Raw genomic sequence first — 26,618 nt, 5'->3', positions numbered from 1 at the left:
AAAGTCAAATAAAGTATAGATACCCCCCAAAAATACTTAAGTAGTACTTTAAAGCATTTCTACACCCCTGCTGAGCAGTGAGAAGCCTCATGTCCGGTAGATTTATAGGCTTGACTCTTCCCTTGTGTCTGAGGGAAACACATGGGAAATGAGTTGTAAGGAGAGTCACAAAACAGGGAACCTCACAACGAGCTATTCCATTTTATAGGTTGGCCATGGATGTAATGACCGATTGAAGAACACACGGAGTGTGTGTGTGCTTGCATGCGTTGCGTGTGTGTTTGTTTGTGTGTGTGTCGGCTCTTGGAGTAACACCTCTCATCTTCACAGTCAAGGTCAAGGGCCGCTAGGTCAAAGGTAATGTCTTTTTCTTTTCTGATCTCTCACCAACGACTCCCACAGAATCTTTACACTCTTTGCCCTTTGGCCTCTTCTCTTCTCTCTCTCTTTCTCTCCTCTTTTGCGCCTGTAAATCCTTGGTTTAGAGAGGAATTCCCTGACTGCCATTGGTACCAGTGGCTGTTAGTGACTTGAGCCATGAGGACAGCTCTCTCTATTCATTGATCACGGGATCTATGGTTTGGCTCATGTTCTTAGGAAGTCTGTAGCGTCGACCTCTAGTGATTTGAGAATATGCTTTTTAGCTGCTTTTTGCACAAGAATGGAAAGAGATGATTGTCTGAATTCCCCCCTTAGGCACAGATACGGTTGCAACGGGAGGGTAAATTACTGGGAACCGTCAAAGTTTACCAGTAATCTACAATAATAAGCAATGCAGTGAATACCATTTGTGTTTAATATGAGGGTTTCAGCATGAAATGCCCTTTTATATATATTTTTTAATTCACTTTTATATATTTTACTATGTCTTTGTTTGGCAGTTGTGAAAAAAAGTCAATAGTTGTAAGAGTTGCAGAGTTAATTGAAAATAAATGTCACTGTTGATTAGAGGCCATTGTTCCGCGTTGCCTCTGAGAATAACAGTGACGCATACAATGACACAAGTTCATCAGGAAGTGTATAGGGGATGTTGTTCTACTGTGTATGTAGCAGGGACTCCAGACAATCACAGATTACAAAGGGAAAACCTGCCATGTCGCGGACACCGATGTCTTGCTCCCAGACAAGCTAAACACCTTCTTCGTACGCTTTGAGGATAACACAGTGCCACAGACACGGGCTGCTCTCGTTCTCCATGGCTGACGTGAGTAAAACATTTAAACGTGTTAACCCTCGCAAGGCTGCTGGCTCAGACGTCATCCCTAGCCTCGTGCTCAGGGCATTGCGCAGACCAGCTGGCTGGTGTGTTTATGGACATATTCAATCTCTCCCTATCCCAGTCTGCTGTTCCCACATGCTTCAAGATATCTACCATTGTTACAAAGGTAACTTAACTTAATGAGATTGTTTGTTGGATAGGTTTTCTGTAAGGTTTTGTGCATTTTGCCTATCATATGAGTATCCTTTACTGTCTCAAATAGAATTCCCTCAACATTGCTCTGATGTCCAAAATATTTCGATATATTAAAAATGTAAGTTGCATATATTTGAAAATGTCTACAATGGTCAGTCCAAAATTGCTTTTAAATTCAGTCATGGAAATAACTGTATTTCCTATTACAAAGCCATTTACGGTTTCAATTCCTTTAGATTTCTATGTGAGCCAATATATCTGTGAATTCTGAGAAGCTATGCAAGGATTGTTCCATAGTGGTGTGTTTTTAGGGAGTGACATTCAGACGATGAAATATGTTAATATTAATCACTGAGTAACGGTTTTCTTCTGGGGAAAGAGAGGCGGACCAAAATGCAGCGTGGTTAGTGTTGTACATCTTTAATAAAGATGAAAGTACAACAATCTACAAAACAAGAAACGTGAAAAAACCAAAACAGTCCTATCTGGTGCTACAAAGACAGGAACAATCACCCACAAAACCCAACACAAAACAGGCTACCTAAATATGGTTCCCAATCAGAGACAATGACTAACACCTGCCTCTGATTGAGAACCATATCAGGCCAAACATAGAAATAGACAAACCAGACACACAACATAGAATGCCCACCCAGCTCACGTCCTGACCAACACTAAAACAAGGAAAACACACACGAACGATGGTCAGAACGTGACACACTGGCTGTTTAAGAGAAACGTTACTTCGCTTGATCTATGCATTCGGTCATGTGAGAAGAAGAGAGGTTAGTCCAGGAATTTCACATTAGTAGTGAAATGGTTTGGGGTTTTTAATAAGTTAAGTGGTATGCTGTACAGTTAAAATAGTGTAAACATCTTCAAATCAATATGACTACATTTGACATGATCACTTAGTGATGACTTTCAAAATGACCCCTCCTGGGATTTGAACTAGATTTGGGGTACAATGATCTTTCTGCTGCGTCACGAACAGATTCATTCAGGGTTGCAATTATTATAATAATTTTTAAAAATCCTTTCGGATAAAGAACTCCAACAGCCTACCCGACCGTTAGGAGGCGTCTGTGTGGTCCTAAAGCACACTGTTGCCCACAATGATAAAACTGGGGCCATTAAATGTATTTTTTATTTAACTAGACAAGACATTTAAGATCAAATTCTTATTAACAATGACAGCCTACCCTGGCCAAACCTGGATGATGCTGGGCTAATTGTGCGCCACCATATGGGACTCCCAATCACAGCCAGATGTGATACAGCCTGGATTTGAACCAGGGACTGTAGTGACGCCTCTTGCACTGAGCGACAGTGCCTTAGACCGCTGTGCCACTCGGGAGACCAACTGATTAATAAGATTACTGTTTATCGATGAAATAGATATATACCTTATAGAGTTTAATTCAGGAGATGGTAACTCTTTAAACAACCTCTTCCATGGTGCCCCAAATCCTACTGAGTTAATTGTTACATTACTAATTTAATCGGGTAACAATTAAACATAGTAAGTGGATTAAATCAACAACAGTCACGTAAAGTCACGACACCACGAAACATGAAATTATGTGGTTTTTCCATAAGTGATAAGAGTTAACAGTGCAGACAGAAGGCTGCTGATAGGCTTGCTCTTCCCTGGCCGTAACTCAACAATCCTCATTCACACCCTCTGTTAATTTATTCAGTAGTCATTATGGTATTGTGCTTTGACTTGCTTATTAAAAATGAATTTGTCTCCTGACATGCATGGTAACAAGGTGGATCTGTGTGTATTCGTGTTTGTTAGTTTGCTTTTGTGTCCGCGCTTGCATGACTGTATGTGTGTGTGACATTTAGTCCAAGCAAAGGGTTAATCCCAGTTCGGATACTATTCATCTAAAGGTGCTCAAATCTGTTGTATTCCATGTCCATGGCCACCTCGCCTCCTAATCAGCACAGTCCATGGTGAGATTAATCACAGAACAGACCATGACTACAAATATCTCCCTTACACCAATGAGCTTTAATTATTACACCGCTGCCCTTTATAAATCCTTGATTGCATACGGCAGGCTGATTGTTGCTCCATGGCAAAAGGAAAAGGACAGGTGCACAATAGAAAAGACGAAGGCCGCTTTCTGAGAAGTGACAATTAAGTTATAATAAGACTATTCATCCAAACGGGCTGTGACTGGATTTATGACCCATGTCTGACATGCGCTGCGCGTGTCCTTGAGAGAAAGTTAAATATTTCTAGATATATAATTCCTCAAGTGACAGCAAGGCATTGTGTGATCATGGAGGCCATGGCTAAATGAAGGATGCTCCATCTCCGTCGACCATTGAATATTCAGCAATGACCAATTATCCAAAACCTTCCAGGACAATGTGTGACTGTGCTCAAGCAAACGAGTGTGTAGCTGCATGTGTTTGTGTCATGTTCGTTGGAAATATGCGCACGCACACACACACACACACACACACACACACACACACACACACACACACACACACACACACACACACTCTAATTGTTGTGTATAGCCTAGGCCCCAGGGGTATCTCTCTCTCTTCCTCTCTCACTCTCTCTCTCTCTCTCCATGTCTCCTACACACAAAGATCAAACGATGGTGAAGTAAGGCCCTTTGAGCACAGTTTAGTGTTGTGTTCACCAGACAGCTCTGAACATCCTATGTGAAATTCCCCCCCCCCGGTTGTGTCCTAGTGCGTCGAGGAATGCATTAGTACCAGGGGTAATGGGCGGGTGTGTTTGTTTAGTATTTTCTCTTCTATCACAAGGGCCTCGGCCAACTCATGGCAGCCAGCCATCACACCATATATTCTTAGAGCCGTAATGAACGAGGTACTGAGTGCTCCGCTGGTTCATATAGCACTCGGTGAGAGAAATGCAGACGTTATTCAACATAGATGCCGTGCACGGTCATGTATTTTGCAGTCCATGCAGCGATGATTGATATTTATTCATAATTCTCATGGCTTTTACTGATATGCAGTACCAGTCAAAAGTTTGGACACGCCTACTCATTCAAGGGTTTGTCTTTATTTTTTACCATTTTCTGCATTGTAGAATAATAGTGAAGACATCAAAACCATGAAATAACACATTTGGAATCATGTAGTAACCAAAAAAAGTGTTAAATAAATTACAAATATGTTTTACATTTGAGATTCTTCAAAGTAGACACGTTTTGCCTTGACGACAGCTTTGCACACTCTTGGCATTCTCTCAACCAGCTTCACCTAGAATGCTTTTCCAACATTCCTGAAGCAATTCCCACATATGCTGAGCACTTGTTGGCTGCTTTTCCTTCACTCTGCGGTCCAACTTATCCCAAACCATCTCAATTGGGTTGAGGTCAGGTGATTGGCTATCTGATGGCCTGGCTATCTGATGCAGCATTCCATTTCTCACTTCTTGGTCAAATAGCCCTTTCACAGCCTGGAGGTGTGTTGGGTCATTGTCCTGTTGAAAAACAAATTATTTTCTCATTAAGCGCAAACCAGATGAGATGGTGTATCGCTGCAGAATGCTGTGGTAGCCATGCTGGTTGAGTGTGCCTTGAATTCTAAATAAATCACAAACAGTGTCACCAGCAAAGCAACCCCACACCATCAAACCTCCTCCTCTATGCTTCACGGTTGTAACCTCACCTACTCTGTGTCTCACAAAGCCACGGAGTTTGGATCCAAAAATATCAAATTTGGACTCATCAGACTAAAGAACAGATTAACATCAGTCTAATGTTCATTGCTTGTGTTTATTGGCCCAAGCAAGTCTCTTCTTATTATTGGTGTCCTTCAGTAGTGTTTTCTTTGACTCAATTCAACCATGAAGGCCTGATTCATGCAGTCTCCTCTGAACAGTTGATGTTGAGATGTGCCTGTTACTTGGACTCTTTGAAGCATTTATTTGGGCTGCAATCTGAGGTGCAGTTAAGTGCGTCAAAGAATGTATTAGTACCAGTGGTATTGGGCTGGAGCGTTTGTTTAGTATTTCCTCTTCCATTTCAAGGGCCTAGGCCAACTCATGGCATTTCTGAGGCTGGTAACTATATTGAACTTATCCTCTGCAGCAATTGTAACTCTGGGCCTTCCTTTCCTGTGGCGTTCCTCATGAGAGCCAGTTTCAACCTAGCACTTGATGGTTTATGTGACTGCACTTGAATAAACTTTTAAAGTTCTTGACATTTTCCAAATTGATTGACCTTCATGTCTTAAAGTAATGATGGACTGTCATTTATCTTTGCTTATTATTTGAGTTGTTCTTGCCATAATATGGACTTGGTCTTTTACCAAATAGGACTGTCTGCTGTATATCACTTCTACCTTGTCACAACACAACTGATTGGCTCAAATACATTAAGAAGGAAAGAAATTCCAGAAGTGAACTTTTCACCAGGCACACCTGTTAATTCCAGGTGATCTACCTCATGAAGCTGGTTGAGAAAATGCCAAGAGTGGGCAAAGCTGTCAACACCTTTTTGGTTACTACATGATTCCATATTTGTTATATCATCGTTTTGATGTCTTCACTATTATTCTACATGCAGAAAATAGTAAAAAATAAAGGAAAGTCCTTGAATAAGTCCATGTGTCCAAACTTTTGGACTGGTACTGTACGGTCATGAGGTTACTTTGCTTGGACAAATGGGCCATGGGAATAGGCCCACAGATATTTTTTTGCAGGCCTTCAGGTTTTTCAGCAGACCTGCAAGATGTTAAAAATGCGTTTGTATTGATAAAAGCCTCTCTTGGGCCTTCAATACTGCAATCCTATGGTCTAAGCTGATCCTCAAGTCCCAGTAGTTTACTGAAAAGGATGACTAAGGATTTTTAATCATCTACCCACCCAACATATCGCAGGTCATTGAGATGACCACACACGGCGTGTTCCGTGAAATTACTGGGATGAAAAAACACACCGCTTAAATCAAACAAGCCATGCATGGCAAACACAGAGGAGGACCGTGGTAAAGTTTGCACGGTTCAAGAGTTTCTGTTGGTTGTCACGCAACTCTGTAGTCTGGGCTCGCACTGGGGCCCCTAACGTGCTCTGGGTCTTAATCCGTGTCGGCAGGTTTTAGCGGTGAAGATTAACCATATCCCCCACCGTGATTTTGTGCGCTTCACTGGTGTTGTCTTGCCAGAAGTATTTTAGTGGATGCCGCTTACCCTCAGAGCAATGAAGAGGATTATTTTGCATTTTATTGGCCCCTATACATTTAAAGAATGGATTTAATCTGCAATACAACCAAGTTGTGAAAGGCAAAAGAGACATTGATTTGCTTTAATTTAGGCCTACCTATAGCTCCCTGGCAATTATTGTTCTTGATAGGGAATGGCTGCTTACTTTCCTATATGTAAGCCTAGGGCTTGTGATAATGATGACAGATATTATGATAGTGATGAAGAGGATGATACTAGCCTACTACTACTACTACCAGTACTACTACTACTACTACTGTTACTACATATTCATATAATATGCTGATAATAATAGCTACTCACAATCATCTTTATCATCATTATCATTATCATCATAAACAACAATCTATAGGGTTTATCTTCAGATTAGCAAAGTATTTGATACAAAACACTCTTGTCCAGCGTTTTCCGAGCAGCAGAAGAACCGTTCGTCACCGTCTGCTACTGTTCTGACTCCACAACATTAGGTATTGCCGTGCCGCTGTGGACGGAGAGAGAAAGCCAAACCCTGGATAAACGGAGAAATCCGTACGATTTGAGAGCCCATACTGCATCATTCAATGCAGAAGGAACCGTGATGACTCGGTGGCACGCAACGCGTATCCAAATCCATTAGAGATGCAAAAAGAAAATTCAGACTTAAACTGGAATTGATGTTCGACAACTCAGACTCGCGACACACGTGGAAAGGACTACAAACGATCACAGACTTCAAAGGCATATCCAGCTGTGTGATGCTCACCCAAACCTCCCTCCTGGACGAGCTTAAAACATTCTGTGATTGCTTCGAAGCAAACAACACCAAGCCATCCAGGAAGGCTCTCGCTGGTGCGGACGACCAGGTGCTTTCACTCTCCATGGCTGATGTGAAGAAAACTCTCAACAGAAGTGATTACGCACAAAGTCGCCGGCCCAGATAGCATCGCTGGCCATATCCTCAGAGTGGGTGATGACCAGCTAGCTGATGGGCATCTTCTCAGACATCTTCAACCAGCCCCTGGCCCAGGCAGCAGTCCCCACCTGCTTCAAGGAGGCCACCGTCCCAAATGACTATTGCACTGTTGCACTCACCCCGGTCATCATGAAGGGCTTTGAGAGACGGGGCATGACCCATATCAAGGTCATCATGCCAGACACACTGGACTCACTCCAATTAGCCTACTGCTCCAACAGATCCATGGAAGATTTCCATCGCCATTCACATGGCCGTAACATGTGTGGACAAGAGGAACACCTACAGTGCATTCGGACAGTATTCAGAACACCTTGACTTTTTCCACATTTTGCTACGTTACATCCTTAATCAAAAATGGTCAATCTACACACAATACCCCATAATAATAAAGTTTTTTTTTATACATTTGTGCACAATTGACTAAAGATGAAAAACAAAAATATCACATTTACATAAGTATTCAGACCCTTTACTCAGTACTTTGTTGAAGCACCTTTGGCAGCGATTACAGCCCTCGAGTCTTCTTGGGTATGACACAACAGTCTTGGCACACCTTTATTTGGGGAGCTTCTCCCATTCTTCTCTGCAGATCCTGTCAAGCTATGTCAGGTTGGATGGGGAGCGTTGATGCACAACTATTTTCGGAATTCCCCAGAGATGTTAGATTGGGATCAAGTCCTGGCTCTGGCTAGGCCACTCAAGGACATTCAAAGACTTGTCCCGAAGCCACTCCTGCATTGTCTTGGCTGTGTGCTTAGGGTTGTTGTCCTGTTGGAAGGTGAAACTTCACCCCAGTCTGAGGTCTGGAGTGCTCTGGAGCAGGTTTTCATCAACGATCTCTCTGTACTTTGCTCTGTTGATCTTTCCCTCGATCTTGACTAGTCTCCCAGTCCCTGATGCTGAAAAACATTCCCACAGCATGATGCTGCCACCACCATGTTTCACCGTAAGGATAGTGCCAGGTTTCCTCCAGATGTGATGCTTGGCGTCCAGGGCAAAGCGTTCCATCTTGGTTTCATCAGACCAGAGAATCTTGTTTCTCATGTTCTGAGAGTCTTTAGATGCCTTTTGGAAAACTCCAAGTGGGCTGTCTTGTCCCTTTTACTGAGGAGTGGCTTCCGTCTGGTCACTCTACCATAAAGGCCTAAATGGTGGAGTGCTGCAGAGATGGTTGTCCTTCTGGAAGATTCTCCCATCTCTGCAGAGGAATTCTGGAGCTCTGTCAGAGTGACCATCAGGTTCTTAGTCACCTCCCTGACCAAGGCCCTTCTCTCCCGATTGCTCAGTTTGGCCAGGCAGCCAGCTATAAGAAGAGTCTTGGTGGTTCCAAACGTCCTCCATTTAAGAATGGAAAGGTTTTTGTACCCTTCTCCAGATTTAGTGTCAAAACACAATCCTGTCTCAGGGCTCAACAAACAATTCCTTTGACCTCATGGCTTGGTTTTTGCTCTGACATGCATTGCCAACTGTGGGACCTTATATAGACAGGTGTGTGCCTTTCTAAATCATGTCCAATCAATTGAATTTACTACAGGTGGACTCCAATCAAATTGTAGAACCATCTCAAGGATTATCAATGGAAACAGGATTCACCTGAGCTCAATTTCGAGTCTCATAGCAAGGGGTCTGAATACGTGTGTAAAGAAGGTATTTAAAAATATATATATTTTATATATAAATGTGCAAAAATGTCTAAAAAACTGTTTTCACTTTGTCATCATAGGGTACTGTGTGTAGATTGATGAGGATTTGTTTTAAATCCATTTTTAGAATGAGGCTGTAACGTAACAAAATGTCAAGAGGTCTGAATACTTCCCAAATCGCTGTATGTGAGAATGTTGTTCATTGACTACATTTCAGCATTCAACATTATTTCTGCAACTGGATCCTGGACTTCCTAAAGGGCAGACCATAGGCTGTGAAGATTGGCAACAACACCTCCTCCACACAGACTCTTAACACAGGGCCACCCTGAAATGCCTGATAACTAACAACGACGAGTCAGCCTGTAGGGAGGAAGTAAGTGAGCTGGCATTGTGGTGCCAGGACAACAACCTCGTGTCTCAACGTCAGCAAAAGAAAGGAGTTGATTGTTGACTTCAGGAAGCAGAGGAGGGAACATGCCCCAATCCACATCATCCGTCTAGAGAGTCAGCAGTTTTAAGTTCCTCTGCGTCCACATCATTGAGAACTTGACATGAACCACCACTCTTGTCAAGAGTGTGCAACAGCGTCTCTACTTCCCAAGGCGGCTGAAGATCTTCGGCATGCAACCCTGGGTCCTCTCCAAACACTACAGCTGCACCATCAAGAGTGTCCTGCCCGGTTGAATCATGGCCCGGTATGGGAATTGCTCCTTCTAAGACCACTAGGCCCTCCAGTTGGTGGTGAAGATGGCCCAGTACATTACTGGGGCTGTGCTCCCACCCATCCAGGACATCTACTCGAAACAGTGCCTGAGGAAGGCCTAAAGCATATTTGTTTTATTTAACCTTTATTTAACTAGGCAAGTCAGTTAAAAACACATTCTTATTGTACAATGACGGCCTACCCCGGCCAAACACTCCCCTAACCCCGACAACCCTGGGCCAATTGTGCACCGCCATTTGGGACTCCTGATCATGACCGGTTGTGATACAGCCCGGGATTGAACCAGGGTCTGTGGTGATACCTCTAGCACTGAGATGCAGTGCCTTAGACCACTCGGGAGCAGTCATCAAGGACCCCACACACCCCAGCCACGAGCTGTTCACTCCCTTCCTGTTGTGCAGACTTTATCGAAGCATGAGGTCTGATACCAACAGGCACAGAGACGGTCTCTACCTAAAAGCTATCAGACTGCTGAACACTTGAACTGGACTGACCATCTGCTCTGATTCTCTGCACCTTAGAACACATGCACTCACTCACTCACTTACTCACATACTTAATCACACTCACTCACTCTCACACTCTCTCTCTCACACACACACACACACACACACACACACACACACACACACATACACACACACACACACACTCATATTATGAGTCTGGTAGCAGCAGTTATGATGTCTGTGTAGTGTGTGTGTGTGTGTGTGTGTGTGTGTGTGTGTGTGTGTGTGTGTGTGTGTGTGTGTGTGTGTGTGTGTGTGTGTGTGAGAGAGTGTGAGGGTTGCATGCACATTTTAAATAATTGCCCCCCGATCTCCCCTCCTCAAAATATGTGTAAATATTGGATATAAATTGTGTCTTCCTGTAGTATACTTATGCTGAAATGTTTGTACTACTGAGACAGTTACCAACACTTGGAGAGAGGCTGCCTGGTGATGTAAGCACTTGCAATTCAATCCAGCGTCAGTGGGGCCGATTTTATACCTATCTGCTACTTATACTGTACACATGTGTATATATATCTCGGTGCCACATATCCGTGAATGCGTTTTAACCTTTATAAGGAGGTGTGAATGATGCACATGCGCCTTGACTAGGTAAACGGTCTGGTTTAACCATGTTTAATTAAATTATTGATTGCTCCCAGTGATTTTGGCGGTTCACTTTTGTTCCCGCACATGACATTGACAAATTGCACAGCTGTCAAATGCAAACAGCTGGGGAAGGTTCTAACTAACCAAGCAGCAACCTTAGGCCTACACCTTAGCGTTTTCCCCATCCACATTTACTACGAGTCAAGTTCGGTTTCTCACGTGTGGAAGCCTCATGAATAGATTGTGAATAAGCTATCCTATGTTCACACAAACGCACGTTTCACAGATGGTGCTGTTCCACAAGCCAGGCAAAGTTGATTATTTCCCCGTTGCTTTTATTCACAATACTGCCTATTCAGTAGGTATTGGCTGGAAACCGTAATCCAATCGCTACCGAGAAAGGGCGGGGAGAGGAACGAAGGGAGAGGCGGTGCCGGAGTGGAGTCGTTCAGTACCATGGACAGCAACTCGCGCTAGACTGCAGAGAATCAGTTCTAGGGGACAGGGCTGCATACAAACGCTGGATCCTCGACAATTCGGGTATAAACTTAATTTGACTGATTCAACTCTCGTTTACCTGTTCCTCTCCTCAGTTCGTGCAAGGGTTTACTTTATTTTTTAGTTGTAATACCAGCGAGTGGAAGCGAGCTGCATTTAGCTGCATTTTCTCTCTGCATAGACCTGCTTCACTCTCCATCCAGTCAAAAAGTGCGATTAAAAATAAAATAAAAACATTGTTAAGGTAGTGTATTGGTAAGTGTTTGAACTTTAGCTGATTATATATCTAGTTAGTCTCTCATAACTGCTGCAGTGGTTGATTAGGCTATTGTATTGTAGTTTGTGTTTTGCCTTCATGCTTTATAGTGATGCAGTTTCAGCAGGCTAAAGAAACATGACGTTTCTTAGTTTAAATCTTTGCTGGGGCATGCTCTTTTGATGCGCAATATACATCCATTTGCAATTGGCGAATCTCTTTTACCTAAGTATCCTCCTCAAACCAAGATAAACAGTTTTGTGGACAGAAGCCTAAGTGCACAATGAGGTCCCTCCACGACTTTTTCAATTGCACTTAAAAAGAAGAGGGAGAGAGAGGGCGAGAGAGAGGCTGCAGGAAGCGACGCCTGCCAACCCTCAGGGGTTCCTACATCAAACAGACTCTCGCGTCATCTTAGCATTTGAAACGGAGACGACTCTTGATAGGTTGATAGAATATATAGACATAGAAGTCTTTCTCGCTAACCTAAAGCAAGATGAAGAAGTTTCGAAAGGTACTGGACGGCCTGTCATCCTCCTCCCCGGGGGGTGTCGCGTCCCCTTCGTGCGGCAGTGCAGCTGGTACCCCGACCGCTCATGCGCCCACTCCCCAGGATATCCATGTCCAGGAGACGCTAGTCTCGGAAAACTTTCAGATATGCAAGGTGAGTAGTGTGCGTGTGTGTGTATATCAGTAGGGTGTGTGTGTGTCTAGTTCTCCACAGTTCTGTTTATCAAATGAACCGAGAATAAAACCGCCAAATCTACGGCCTTTCCTATACAAGTGAACATGGGCCAAATGTGACAAGGGCCAGATGTACATGCTGGCTAATGGCTATAGGCTACAGTATATCAATTTACCAACAATGGTGGTGAAATGTTTACATACCAATACATTGTTTTTTTATGGAATAGAGTATAGTGTTTTGTGTGGTATTGAGTAGCCAATAGAATAGAACCTGCCAGACTAAAAGACTGTCATGTTGTCGGTTCACATGGGTGCTTCTCAATCAAAGTCATCTTATCTGAGTTTACCATTTTAGACGCTGCCTGTATTCAAACCTACGCCCCCACCAGTCTCTCATTGGACCGTATAACTCAGTCTGGTTTGTCTATGTTGTGTGCTTATTGAATGGATAGAATGCTTTAGCACTTGTGCAGATGTACTTATTTGGATAGTAATGTGGCCAACACATTACCCCTCTCCCTTCTCTGTGACACAATACTTTCAATGAGGTGTAGGCCTGTATATCCTATAGATTATCATTTATAGTAGGCTATTGTTGTGTGTCCACTTCTTGGGAGGAGGCAGTAGACAATTATGCCTTGAAAAGCATGGCGCCGTGGGCGGTTGTATGTGTGCACAGCTGGCTGCTCATTGACTTTGGGTGTTACCGTTAACGCAGTGTGTACCAAATATGGTGGATAAATGATGATGGTTCACTCAGCCCGTTTAGCATTGAAAACAAATGGTCAGTTCTGGTCTATTTAACTGGGTGTGTCTCCCATAGATACCAATGCAATAGCAGCTGGGTCTGGACTACTTAGTTCTGTGACTTTCATTTCGCTTCCTCTTCAGTCAATGGTGTGCACACTGGTGACGACCGCATCTTGGTGCATGTATTCATTCAATTACCGGTCCCGCCGTGCTCCGACAGTTCGCCTATAGCTCCCACCGCTCTCTCTCTCTCTCTCTCTCTCTCTCTCTCTCTTGGTCCCAGCAAATGTATGTTAATTTCTGTGGCGATGTGTATTTAGTAGGCTAAGCACAAGTGGTAAGAAAGAATGGCTTGTAAGTGGTGGTGGTTGTTGTCTTCTCCGCAGACAGTTATTTAGTGTTGTAGAATCGATGACATAACGGCTGTTCCTTCCTCCCCATCTACAGCCCATAAAAAGTGAGCGAGCGAGCGGAGCGACCCTGCGGTACTATCGGGCTGATGTGATTTTCGTGGAGCTATTTTTAGAATGCTCCGCGCCCATTGCAGCCCCACTGATGTATTTGCAGCTGACTGACGCGATTATTCCTTGCCCCAAAGAGAGAGGGGGGGGGGGGATTTTGGATCTCACTGTAAATAATTAATTGAGGAGCGAGGGAGACCGGTATAACATTGTAGCTCAAGCAGAGGAGAAAGTATGAGGGGGGGATAAAATGAACAATGGGAAGATAAGGAGAGGCAGGCAGGCAGTTCACTCCCAAACCAACGAGGTGGATGCTGCAGAGAGCATCGGATTCTGCATACTGGAGAAAGTGCTGGAAATAACCACGTGGTAAGCTAGGCAAATCCCCGCAGACTATACATTCTTATTGTGTCTGTATTTGTAATTACACTGTATTTCCCCCACTGCAATCTTAGCTACTCAAGACGAAACGTATATAACTTATGAATAACCTACAACTTGCCCACAAATCACCCGAGCTAACCTGTCATTAGCCTAGGCCAGTGTTTCCCAACATCTTGAGTACCCCCACCAGCACACAACTCACCTGATTCAACTCATTGAGGGCTTGATGATTAGTTGAAATGTTGATTCAGGTGTGCTTGTCTGGGGCTACAACAAAAAAGGTGTGCTGTTAAGGGTACTTGAGGACTGGAGCGTGGAAACACTGGCCTAGGCTATTACTGAACATCAACATTTCTTGTATGGTAATGGTTCAAGTGACAGCCTTGCTGTGACCACAACAGGCAGGAAATTCGAGGTGTGCCTCTGGTCAAGTTGGGCTCAGAGGTGAGGGCTTGAGAGCCATACGCACGCCCAAACGTTAAACGTCAAATACAGAGTGCACTTACTGTGTTAGCAGCATCCCTGGCACCGGTGGTGTTGTCACAACCCTCACACCATTCCCTGCCCACTGTAGCAGACAGTACAGAAGGGCGGGAGTGTGAGCTGAGCTACACGCTAATGTGTGTATTGATTTGAAATGTTGGTTCTACCAGTAACAGATAGAGCTATAATAGCTTTTCATGTGCATTTTGTAATGCTTTCTATTTAATAGTAAGCCTGGAATAAAAATCTATGAATGGGGGTGTGGAAGAGGGGAATGGATGAATGAGGCAGTGTGCAGAGGAAATCCCCTCCCGGAGGCAGCACACCTTTTCTGGGGTAATGAGGGTGGGAGGGTCCTGGAGGTCAGTTGTCAAAAGGATCCCAGAGGAGGAACACACACACACACACACACACACACACACACACACACACACACACACACACACACACACACACACACACACACACACACACACACACACACACACACACACACACACACACACACACACACACACACACACACACACACACACACACACACACACACACACACACACACACACACACACACACACACACACACACACACACACACACACACACACACACACACACACACACACACACACACACACACACACACACACACACACACACACACACACACACACACACACACACACACACACACACACACACACACACACACACACACACACACACACACACACACACACACACACACACACACACACACACACACACACACACACACACACACACACACACACACACACACACACACACACACACACACACACACACACACACACACACACACACACACACACACACACACACACACACACACACACACACACACACACACACACACACACACACACACACACACACCCACCCACCCACCCACCCACCCACCCACCCACCCACCCACCCACCCGGCTGTGAGCGTGCCTCATCCAAAAGATCGAGATACCACGTGGTGACCCGGCTGTGAGCGTGCCTCATCCAAAAGTTGAGAGCAGGGTTGCATGGGGAATTGTGTGTGTGTGTGTGGGGGGGTGTATGTTCATGTGTGTGATAGAGGGAGCGTGATAAGTGGATGGAGCTCAGCTTGAATAGGCATGGATGTGAAGAGAAAGAGAGAGGGAGCAAAGTGAGGTCATGGCTGCAGGTAATTGCAGGTAGCATAGTGGTTAAGAGCGTTTGTTCCGTTACAGCCTTGTTTTTATAAATATTTGCACATTTTGCACGTTTACTGGCCCAACGCTCTTAACCACTATGGTCCCACTAAGCGCAAACCAGACGGGATGATTCACGCAGTCTCCTCTGAACAATTGACTGTCTGTGACTTGGACTCTGTGACGCGTTTATTTGGGCTGCAATCTGAGGTGCAGTTACCTCTAATGAATTTATCCTCTGCAGCAGAGGTAACTCTGGGTCTTCCTTCCTGTGGCGGTCCTCATGAGAGCCAGTTTCATCATAGCGGTTGATGGATGTTGCGACTGCACTTGAAAAAACTTTAAAAGTTCTTGAAATTTTCTGCATTGTCTCACCTTCATGTCTTAAAGTAATGATGGACTGTCATTTCTCTTTGCTTATTTAAGCTGTTCTTGCCATAATATGTACATGGTATTTTACCAAACAGGGCTATCTTCTGTATACCGTCCCTAACCTGTCACAACACAACTGATTGGCTCAAACGCATTCCGAAGGAAAGAAATTCCACAAATAAACTTTTAACAAGACACACCTGTTGATTGAAATGCATTCTAGGTGACAACCTCATGAAGCTGGTTGAGACAATGGCAAGAGTGTGCAAAGCTGCCATCAAGGCAAAGGGTGGCTACTTTGAAGAATCTAAAATATATGTTGATTGGTTTTAACACTTTTTTGGTTACTACATGATTCCATGTGTGTTATTTCATAGTTTTGATGCCTTCAGTATCGTTCTACAATGTACAAAATAGTAAAAATAATGAAAAACCCTGGAATTAGTAGGTGTGTCCAAACTTTCGACGTAGTGGGTTTGAATACACTGTAAATCAGGTAATAAATCACATGTACTAACTCTTTGTGCAATAATAGTGGTAACATGATTTTTGAGTGAATACCTCATCTCTGTTCCCCACACATACAATTATCTGTAAGGAACAGCGAATTTCGTACACAGGTTCAACCACAAAGACCATGGAGGTTTTCCAATTCCTTGCAAAGAAATTGAAAGGTACTAAGGTGTTGAAGGCTGAGCTGTAATCAATGAACATCTTTCTTACATAAGTGTTCCTCTTGTCTAGATGGGATAGGGCAGTGCGATAGCGTCATCCGTGGATCTGTGGGGCGGAATGCAAATGGTAGTGGGTCTAGTACAAAAAAGTATGAATATGTATGGACTCTGGATAAGAGCGTCTGCTACATGACTAAAATGTAAATTCCTAGGGTGTCGGGTAAGGTGGAGTTGATATCCTCTCAAAGCACTTCATGATGACTGAAGTGAGTGCTACGGGGCGATAGTCATTTAGTTCAGTTACCTTCGCTTTCTTGGGTACAGGATCAATTATGGACATCTTGAAGCAAGTGGGGACAACATACTGGGATAGGGAGATGATTGAATATGTCCCTAAACACCACACTGACATCACAATCCAAAAATCAAGTCCTGCAGGCTCTAGTTTAGTCTAATCTTGATTATTGTCCAGTCGTGTGGTTCAGTGCTGTAAGGAAATACCTAGTTAAGCTGCCGCTGGCCCAGAACAGAGCGACACGTCCTGCTCGTCGTTGTAATCGGAGATATTAATACTATGCATGACTGTCTCTCTTGGCTAAGAGTTGAGGAGAGACTGACTGCATCACTTCTTCTTTTCATAAGAAGCATTAATGTGTTTAAAATTCCAAATTGTTTGTATAGTCAACTTACACACAGATCTGACACACACACTTACCCTACCAGACATGCCAACAGGGCTCTTTTCACAGTCCCCAAATCCAGAACAAATTCAAGAATGTGTACAGTATTATATAGAGTCATTATTGGATTGAACTCCGTTCCATCCCATATTGCTCAAATTAACAGCAAACCTGGTTTCAAAAAACAGATAAAGCAACACCTCACGGCACAACGCCTCTCCTCCATTTGACCTAGATTGTTTGTGTATGTATTGACATGTTCTGTAGGCTAAGTGTGCCTTTTAAAAAATGTATGTGGTTCTACCCTTGAGCTGTTCTTGTCTATTGATGTTCTGTATTATGTCATGTCTCATGTTTTGTGTGGACCCCAGGAAGAGTAGCTGCTGCTTTAGCAACAGTTAATGGGGATCCTAATAAAATACCCAAATACTAAATTAACACGACAGCCATCTGGTCTACACATGCTCTGAAGACTAGCGAAGCCTTGCGAGGGTTAACACGCTTAAATGTCTTACTCTCACGTTGGCCACGGAGAGCGGGAGCTCCCAGTCCTCCTGAGTGGCTGTGGAGTCCCTGCCATATGCTTGTGTCTTTAGCTGTTGAATTGTGACTCCACTTTCGTCCCTGTACCGTTGTTTTACCACTTTGATTGCCATACGGATAGCATAGCTGGTCTGTTTATGCATGTCCATGGTCTCAGTCACCTTGTTGTGGTTCGCGCTTTCAGTTTTGCGCAAATGCTGCCATCGATCCACAACATCCTCTATGCACTTCCTGATGAACTCAGTCACCGAGTCCGTTTATATTTCTATACTATTTTCAGAGGCAATCCAGAACATTTCCCAGTCCGCGTGATCAAAACAATCTGGAAGCAATCTCTGCCATGCTATTCATACATACTAATGAAACGTGATCACCGAGCAGTGTGGACCTCCGGCGACAAGCCTCATCCTCCGCATGACCCATTATAATGATCAGCATAATGATCTATTCACAATTCATAAAGCATTTTTCTCTACTCAAAGCGCTTTACTATTGTATGGAGGTCACACCCTCCACCATCCAACTGTAGCACCCAACAGCTGTAGCTAATCAATCAGTCAGCAAGAGGACTGTTAAATTCTGGTTTTACATCAGGACCCAAAATTGACTCTCAATCATTGCATTTGAACTGGCTTTTTTATCATTACATTTGACATTTGAGTAATTTAACAGACGTTCTCATCCACAACGACTTACAGTAGTGAGTGCATACATTTTCACACTTTTTCGTGCTGGTTCCCCGTGGGAATTGAACCGACAACCCTGGCGTTGCAAGCGCCATGCTCTGCACGCTTACACTCTGAGAAAAAAGGGTGCCAAAAGAGAACGCTTTTTGGTTCCATGTAGAACCCTCTGTGTAAAGTGTTCTACATGGAACTCAAAAGTGTTTTATTTGGAACCAAAAGGGTTCTCCTATGGGGAAAGCCAAAGTACCTTTTTAGGTTCTAGATAGCACCCTTTTTTCTAAGAGTGTACCAAATGAGACATTTACCTCTACTACCAGGATGCGTGAAGTTGGCCCTACTTGCTTAGTTAAAGTTTGTTTTGCATTCGTTTCCCCCCTAATAGTTATGATCAGCATTTGGGGCGAGAAAACTGATCTCAGATCTGTGACTACAGGCAGTTTCTGTCTCAGTCAGGGTCAAAGGTCAGTGGGAGGAGCCTTTATCTCCCTGTCTCCTCCTCATCACTCTTCGGGCATAGATGTGTGGGTAGAGGAGGAGATGAGATGACGTCAACCTCATCTACGACCCTTCAAACTTTCTGTGATCGCTGGCCTCCATCCCGAGTCTGATGACTCATTGTTTCACTGCCTGCCTGTCAGAAGTGTTAGAGTGAGATAAAATAGGGAGGTGTGGGTGTGTGTGGAGGCAGAGAAGAGAAGGGGGAGGAGGGGAAGGAAGTGGGTCCGGGGGCTGTACAGTGTGTGTGTGTTTGTGTGTGTGTGTGTGTGTGTGTGATTATTCACCCATCCTCTTGGTTACTGGACCAGTGGAGGATTGTGTAGCTCTCTAGGAGCAGGTTTTATGTCCTTATTGGAGAGGTTGGCCCACTTACTCTCTGGGTGATGCTGCCGTTCCTGGCAAGCCTGGCAGATTGCCCACCACCTCAGTACCCCATGCGGTGCAACACATAATTGTCTTTAAATTAAGTGGACTTTTCAATCATCCCATGATCTCGCTAAGTATTGCTTCATCAATCTTTTGGAAAGTCTATTTTCTTCTCTCTGTCCACTGATCAAAGGCAGTGGTAAATTGTGTAGACATACTGTATACTGCAACTTAGAGCGTGTGTGTGTGTGTGTTTGTGCGAGTGAGCTATTGCGTGCATTCGAATGAATTTATGATGGTATCTATAGGAGGGACCCTCTGACGCTCTTGTCTCTTGAGGATCATCTGTCCAATGAAATTCCAGGCTTCTGCCTATTCTGAGACACAACCACTTGTACTACTCCCCTCAGCCACTCCTTTTAGTGGGATGTACGTGAGGATGGAGATTGGTGGATTTGGCATTTTTCAAACACCTGAAACAGCGTTTTCATGCAATCTAGAGCTATGATCATGGGTAATTCTATGTCAAAAAAAGCATTATAGGTTATCTAAGCATACCTCTTTATCTGTTCAATTGTCATTTTAATGAATGATGCACATTGAGTCTTTAAGAACTTTTATGTCTTAGGAGTTTAGTAAAACTCCCACACTGGTAGATAGTATCATAGCCCAAGAGTTACAGGGCCGTTGCAGTCAACAACGTGATTTTCTTGTGATTTATATATATTTCCCACACTATGAGGTTGGAATAATAATGTGAAATTGTGAAAATTATGACAATGCGCTTCTAATGGAAGAGCTGTGTGAAATGATAGCCTGAAATGTTACTGTTTTGGTGGGATGGAGTTTTAGCCTGCCTGGTGACAACCTACTCTAACTTGATTGATAACCTGAAATGGCTTAGTAGCTAGTTATGAGGTTGGGAGTTTTCGGAACCTATCTAGGTGGCTAGTATTACAGAGAAATAACAAAACATATTTGTATTTATTTATTCATCACTAAAGAAATCAATAGGCAACAGCTTGATTAAATGACAAGCATACCTCCTGCGAGTCCTGCCCATCACCGGCATCTAAAATCAAATCAAACGCTGTGTCACACTCTCTGTCCTCCACTGACAATACCGTCTGCACCCACTACTGGACTATCTAGCGTCCTAGTATATCTTTGCTCCGTGGTGCACCTTGGAAGGAACCACTTACCAGGGAGATTTGCCTGGTCCAGCCAGTGTGCCCTCTATGCAAAATACTGCTGACAGATCTTTTTATAAATAATTTTCGGGATGTCTCCTGGTCTGACAAACACCGCTCTGGCTCTGCCACCTTTCACAGCAGATGCAGAAGTGCGACAAAGATGATGCGGTGGATTGAGACGCATCCAAAGTAGAAAACGGAGAGCTTTTTATAGGGGTTACGTTATTATGCTAATTAGATTTTGGCTCTAGGGTGTTAAAAATAGTTGAGTAATTAATTCAACACCTAAAAAAATTTAAAAACTGGACGAATCTGAGGAGGTCTGTGCCCTTGTGCCCTTATGGGCATGATGCCTCTGGTGGTGTGTGTGTGTGTGTGTGTGTGTGTGTGTGTGTGTGTGTGTGTGTGTTAGTGGTGGGCGGTATCCAGATGTTCATACTTTCATACCGTGCCTCTGCCATCTCGAGTTATACAGTATTACCGGTGGAACAAAGGGTGTTATTTAAAAAAAAAATTTGTTAAACGTAAACTCCAAATCAAACTTAAGACATCGTCTAACGTGGATGATATCATTTCTTGTTGCGTTTCTTAAGGTCAGACCTCATTCGGAGGAGCGCCCACCCCTCCCCCTCCTCCTCACCCCTCCCCCTCTCCTTGATGTTCTGAGCCTCAGCACCCCGTGCCTTTCCTGTTTAGCCACCTTGTGTCACAAGGAATCAATCAGTCCTATAGCTGGTATGATGGCCCCACCAGTCTCGCTGGACCCCAAGAGATTACATCATCGCCCAGGCCTAGCCCCCGGAGTCTAATGGATGATGCAATTGGCCCGCTGTTGACATGCTCGATTCTCTTTCTCCATGACAAGTCACCAAGGGGGTTAAATACGCGTGCACATGGAACTCCTTGGAACCCAGTGGACACAATTACCCATGGTTAAAGGCATAGTTCACCCAAATTATGAAATTACATGAGTTTCCTAACAATGTAAGCAATCTATGGACAAGGTATGACAGCATTCTAAATCAAATCAAATTTGTTTTTATAGCCCTTCTTACATCAGCTGATATCTCAAAGTGCTGTACAGAAACCCAGCCTAAAACCCCAAACAGCAAGCAATGCAGGTGAAGAAGCACGGTGGCTAGGAAAAACTCACTAGAAAGGCCAAAACCTAGGAAGTAACCTAGAGAGGAACCAGGCTATGAGGGGTGGCCAGTCCTCTTCTGGCTGTGCCGGGTGGAGATTATAACAGAACATGGCCAAGATGTTCAAATGTTCATAAATGACCAGCATGGTCCAATAATAATAATCACAGTAGTTGTCGAGGGTGCAGCAAGTCAGCACCTCAAGAGTAAATGTTAGGTTGGCTTTTCATAGCCGATCATTAAGAGTATCTCTACCACTCCTGCTGTCTCTAGAGAGTTGAAAACAGCAGGTCTGGGACAGGTAGCAAGTCCGGTGAACAGGTCAGGTTTCCATAGCCGCAGGCATCGCAGTTGAAACTGGAGCAGCAGCATGGCCAGATGGACTCGGGACAGCAAGGAGTCATCATGCCAGGTAGTCCTGAGGCATGGTCCTAGGGCTCAGGTCCTCTGAGAGGGAGAAAGAGAGAAAGAGAGAATTAGAGAGAGCACACTTAAATTCACACAGGACACCGGATAAGACAGGAGAAGTACTCCAGATATAATAAACTGACCCTAGCCCCCCGACACATAAACTACTGCAGCATAAATACTGGAGGCTGAGACAGGAGGGGTCAGGAGACACTGTGGCCCCATCCGATGATACCCCGGGACAGGGCCAAACAGGAAGGATATAACCCCACCCACTTTGCCAAAGCACAGCCCCCACACCACTAGAGGGATATCTTCAACCACCAACTTACCATCCTGAGACAAGGTCGAGTATAGCCCACAAAGATCTCAGCCACAGCACAACCCAAGGGGGGGCGCCAACCCAGACAAGAAGATCACGTCAGTGACTCAACCCACTCAAGTGACGCACCCCTCCTAGGGACGGCATGAAAGAGCACCAGTAAGCCAGTGACTCAGCCCCTCTAATAGGGTTAGAGGCAGAGAATCCCAGTGGAGAGGGGGGAACCGGCCAGGCAGAGACAGCAAGGGCGGTTCCTTGCTCCAGTGCCTTTCCGTTCACCTTCACACTCCTGGGCCAGACTACACTCAATCATGTGACCCACTGAAAAGATGAGTCTTCAGTAAAGACTTAAAGGTTGAGACCGAGTCTGCATCTGTCACATGGGTAGGCAGACCATTCCATAAAAATGGAGCTCTATTGGAGAAAGCCCTGCCTCCAGCTGTTTGCTTAGAAATTCTAGGGACAATTAGGAGGCCTGCGTCTTGTGACCGTAGCGTATGTGTAGGTATGTACGGCAGGACCAAATCGGAAAGATAGGTAGGAGCAAGCCCATGTATTGCTTTGTAGGTTAGCAGTAAAACCTTGAAATCAGCCCTTGCATTAACAGAAAGCCAGTGTAAGGAGGGACATTTTTGGGTTCTAGTCAGGATTCTAGCAGCCGTATTTAGCACTAACTGAAGTTTATTTAGTGCTTTATCCGGGTAGCCGGAAAGTAGAGCACTGCAGTAGTCTAACTAGAAGTAACAAAAGCATGGATACATTTTTATGCATCATTTTTGGACAGAACGTTTCTGATTTTTGCAATGTTACGTAGATGGAAAAAAGCTGTCCTTGAAACATTCCTGACATGTTCGTCAAAAGAGACAAAAAGAGACGATTCTATGCTTTGGTTTACTTCAGTGACACTGTTTCCAAATGTTAACATATTTGGAAACTCTTCTAGCCACTGCCAGGGGAACTAACCCAAAGCATGAATTGCTGTCATACCTCTGTGCATAGCCCGCTTACAGGGTAAGGAAATCAATGTGTCATTTTGTAATTTGGGTGAACTATGCCTTTAATCACAGGCTAACAGGCTTTAGCCCCCATCATACGAATACGTAAAGCATGTCACACCCACACAGAGAGACAGGCTCACTGTTGCCGTAAGGCGAGCATGGAACCATAGATATCTTCTAGAATATAATGTGTATGTGAAGACATGCTTGTGAGTTCACCTGTGAAGATGGAAAATGCAAGACAATTGCACACCCACACGAACATCCCACTACACACACACACACACTCGCGCGCACAGTACACGGACACACTCGCACACACACACACATGGACACACGCACACACAAACACACACGCATTGTATAACTAGACATATAAATACACCGTTATACAGTATACTCTCTCCTTCACACACCAATGAGACCCTACACTCTTAGAAACAAGGTTCCATGTAGAACCAAAAAGGGTTCTATCGCTTGCTTCTGTAGCGATGTGTCCTTTTGAATGTCACATGTTGAACAATGCTGAACATTCTGTTGATTTGACCTGAAACAACTTTAGGTTTTCTCCCCAAAATACTTTTTTTGACACCTAGATGTGATACCATGTGACCTAGCAGGATATACAAGTACTGCTCCCCTCTCTCGTACTCTCTGTGGACCTGAAGGAGGGAGTAGGACCTCCATCTTCAGCAGGCCCGACCATAGGCCCTGGACCATTGCCTTTAATGGTCAGAACTGATACATTAGGGAGAAAAGTACCTTTTCGGGAATAGTACCTGTAATCTAGTACAGAAATAGGGACGGAAGTGCCCATGCACTAAACAGGCTCAGAAGAAGACTGAATACTTTAAAGAGCTGGTGTTGCCTGACCAGTACACGTCAGACAAATCTTCTTCAAGGACAGAAGGAGTAGACAATTAGAGCTCAGCCTGTGCAACTCAACGAAGAAGTGCAACAAGCATAACGACATCAACTCAGGACCAAAGGAAAAACCTGAAGGCGGAACCACACAACTGAACCAGAAAGGACACACAGCCATCTTCTTCCTTTGTTCTCCTCTATGCTGCCTGAACAAACAAGAAACCACAACAGACTTGGATCACAGACTGAGTTTAACACCATTTTATGTACAGGATCTCCAGTTCTTCACTTCTTAACAATTCTTTCCATTTCCCAATCATTCTCATTATGTTTGTAACTATTTTGATGAGTGTTGATAAATGTTGATTGTATAAATCAATTTTGTTTGTCTGGTTATTCTGGTAAAGAACTCCAAATGATTGTCAAAGAGTTCAGACCTTCAGGTTAGTCAAGTATTACTGTTTTTCTAATTGTAGTCCTATAGAGTTATGACAACAATAAGTCAGAAGTCTGGTCTTCTCAGAATACCATTTTGACCAGTAACTGGACTTTTGCCCTGTTAATAATGATATAGTAATTCTGTAAGTGTACATATTTCCTCACATTTCTCCACCTCGTCTGCGACTGTTTCCCTCTTCCTTGTAACTGCAGATTTAACCTGTTTAAGTTACAGAATAAAGTTGAAGTCGGAGGTTTACATACACTTAGGTTGGAGTCATTAAAACTTGTTTTTCAACCACTCCACCAATTTCTTCATAACAAACTATTGTTTTGGCAAGTCGGTTAGGGCATCTACTTTGTCATTTTCCCAAGAATTGTTTACGGACAGATTATTTCACTTAAAATTCACTTTATCACAATTCCAGTGGGTCAGAAGTTAACATACACTGAGTTGGCTTTGTCTTTAAACAGCTTGGAAAATTCCAGAAAATATCATGGCTTTAGAATCTTCTGATAGGCTAATTGACATCATTTGAGTCAATTGGAGGTGTACCTGTGGATGCATTTCAAGGCCTACCTTCAAACTCAGTGCTTCTTTTTCCTCTTGGGAAAATCAAAAGAAATTAGCCAAAACCTCAGAATAAATATTGTAGACCTCCACAAGTCTGGTTCATCCTTGGGAGCAATTTCCAAATGCCTGAAGGTACCACGTTCATCTGTATAAACAATAGTACGCAAGTATAAACACCATGTAACCATGCAGCCGTCATACTGCTCAGGAAGGAGACACGTTCTGTCTCCAAGAGATGAATGTACTTTGGTGTGAAATGTGCAAATCAATCCCAGAACAACAGCAAATAACCTTGTGAAGATGTTGGAGGAAACAGGTACAAAAGTATCTATATCCACAGTAAAACGAGTCCTATATTTACACGTGTTAAATCGGAGGGCTTGTTGTCCAGACATCTGGCAGTCTCTATGGGGGTGCCACAGGGTTTAATTCTCGGGCCGACTCTTTTCTCTGTATACATCAATGATGTCGCTCTTGCTGCTGGTGATTATCTGGTCCACCTATATGCAGACAGCACCATTCCGTATACTTCTGGCCCATCTTTGGACACTGTGTTAACTAACCTCCAGATGAGATTCAATACCATACAACTATCATTCTGTGGCTCTTAAATGCAAGTGAAACTAAATGCATGCTCTTCAACCGATCGCTGCCCGCACCTGCCTGCCTGTCCAGCATCACTACTCTGGACGTTTCTGACTTAGAATATGTGGACAACTACAAATACCTAGGTGTCTGGTTAGAATGTAAACTCTCCTTCCAGACTCACATTAAGCATCTCCAATCCAAAATTAAATCTAGAATTGGCGTCCTATTTCACAACAAAGCATCCTTCACTCATGCTGCCAAACATACCCTCGTAAAACTGACCATCCTACTGATCCTCGACTTCGGCGATGTCATTTACAAAATAGCCTCCAACACTCTACTTAACAAAATGGATGCAGTCTATCACAGTGCCATCTGTTTTGTCACCAAAGCCCCATATACTACCCACCACTGCAACCTGTATGCTCTCGTTGGCTGGCCCTCGTGTCATACTCATCGCCAAACTCACTGGCTCCAGGTCATCTACAA

At 43.9% G+C, this 26,618-nt stretch overlaps 1 protein-coding gene across 10 annotated transcripts in view; it reads left to right on the top strand.

Moving 5' to 3' along the window:
- Positions 1 to 11,526: 11,526 nt before the first annotated feature.
- The window catches only part of stxbp5l (syntaxin binding protein 5-like), a 235,034-nt gene continuing 219,942 nt past the window's right edge, over positions 11,527 to 26,618 (top strand). For all 10 annotated transcript variants that reach the window (XM_036958794.1, XM_036958792.1, XM_036958790.1 and 7 more), the window contains exon 1: positions 11,527 to 12,477. In XM_036958794.1, the coding sequence (XP_036814689.1) occupies positions 12,310 to 12,477 (168 nt within the window). In that variant the 5' untranslated portion in view covers positions 11,527 to 12,309. The remainder of the gene's footprint in view (positions 12,478 to 26,618) is intronic.

This window comes from Oncorhynchus mykiss, chromosome 22 (genome assembly GCF_013265735.2).
Source record: "Oncorhynchus mykiss isolate Arlee chromosome 22, USDA_OmykA_1.1, whole genome shotgun sequence".
NCBI lineage: Eukaryota > Metazoa > Chordata > Actinopteri > Salmoniformes > Salmonidae > Oncorhynchus > Oncorhynchus mykiss.
This window is presented reverse-complemented; position numbering and strand designations above follow the sequence as displayed.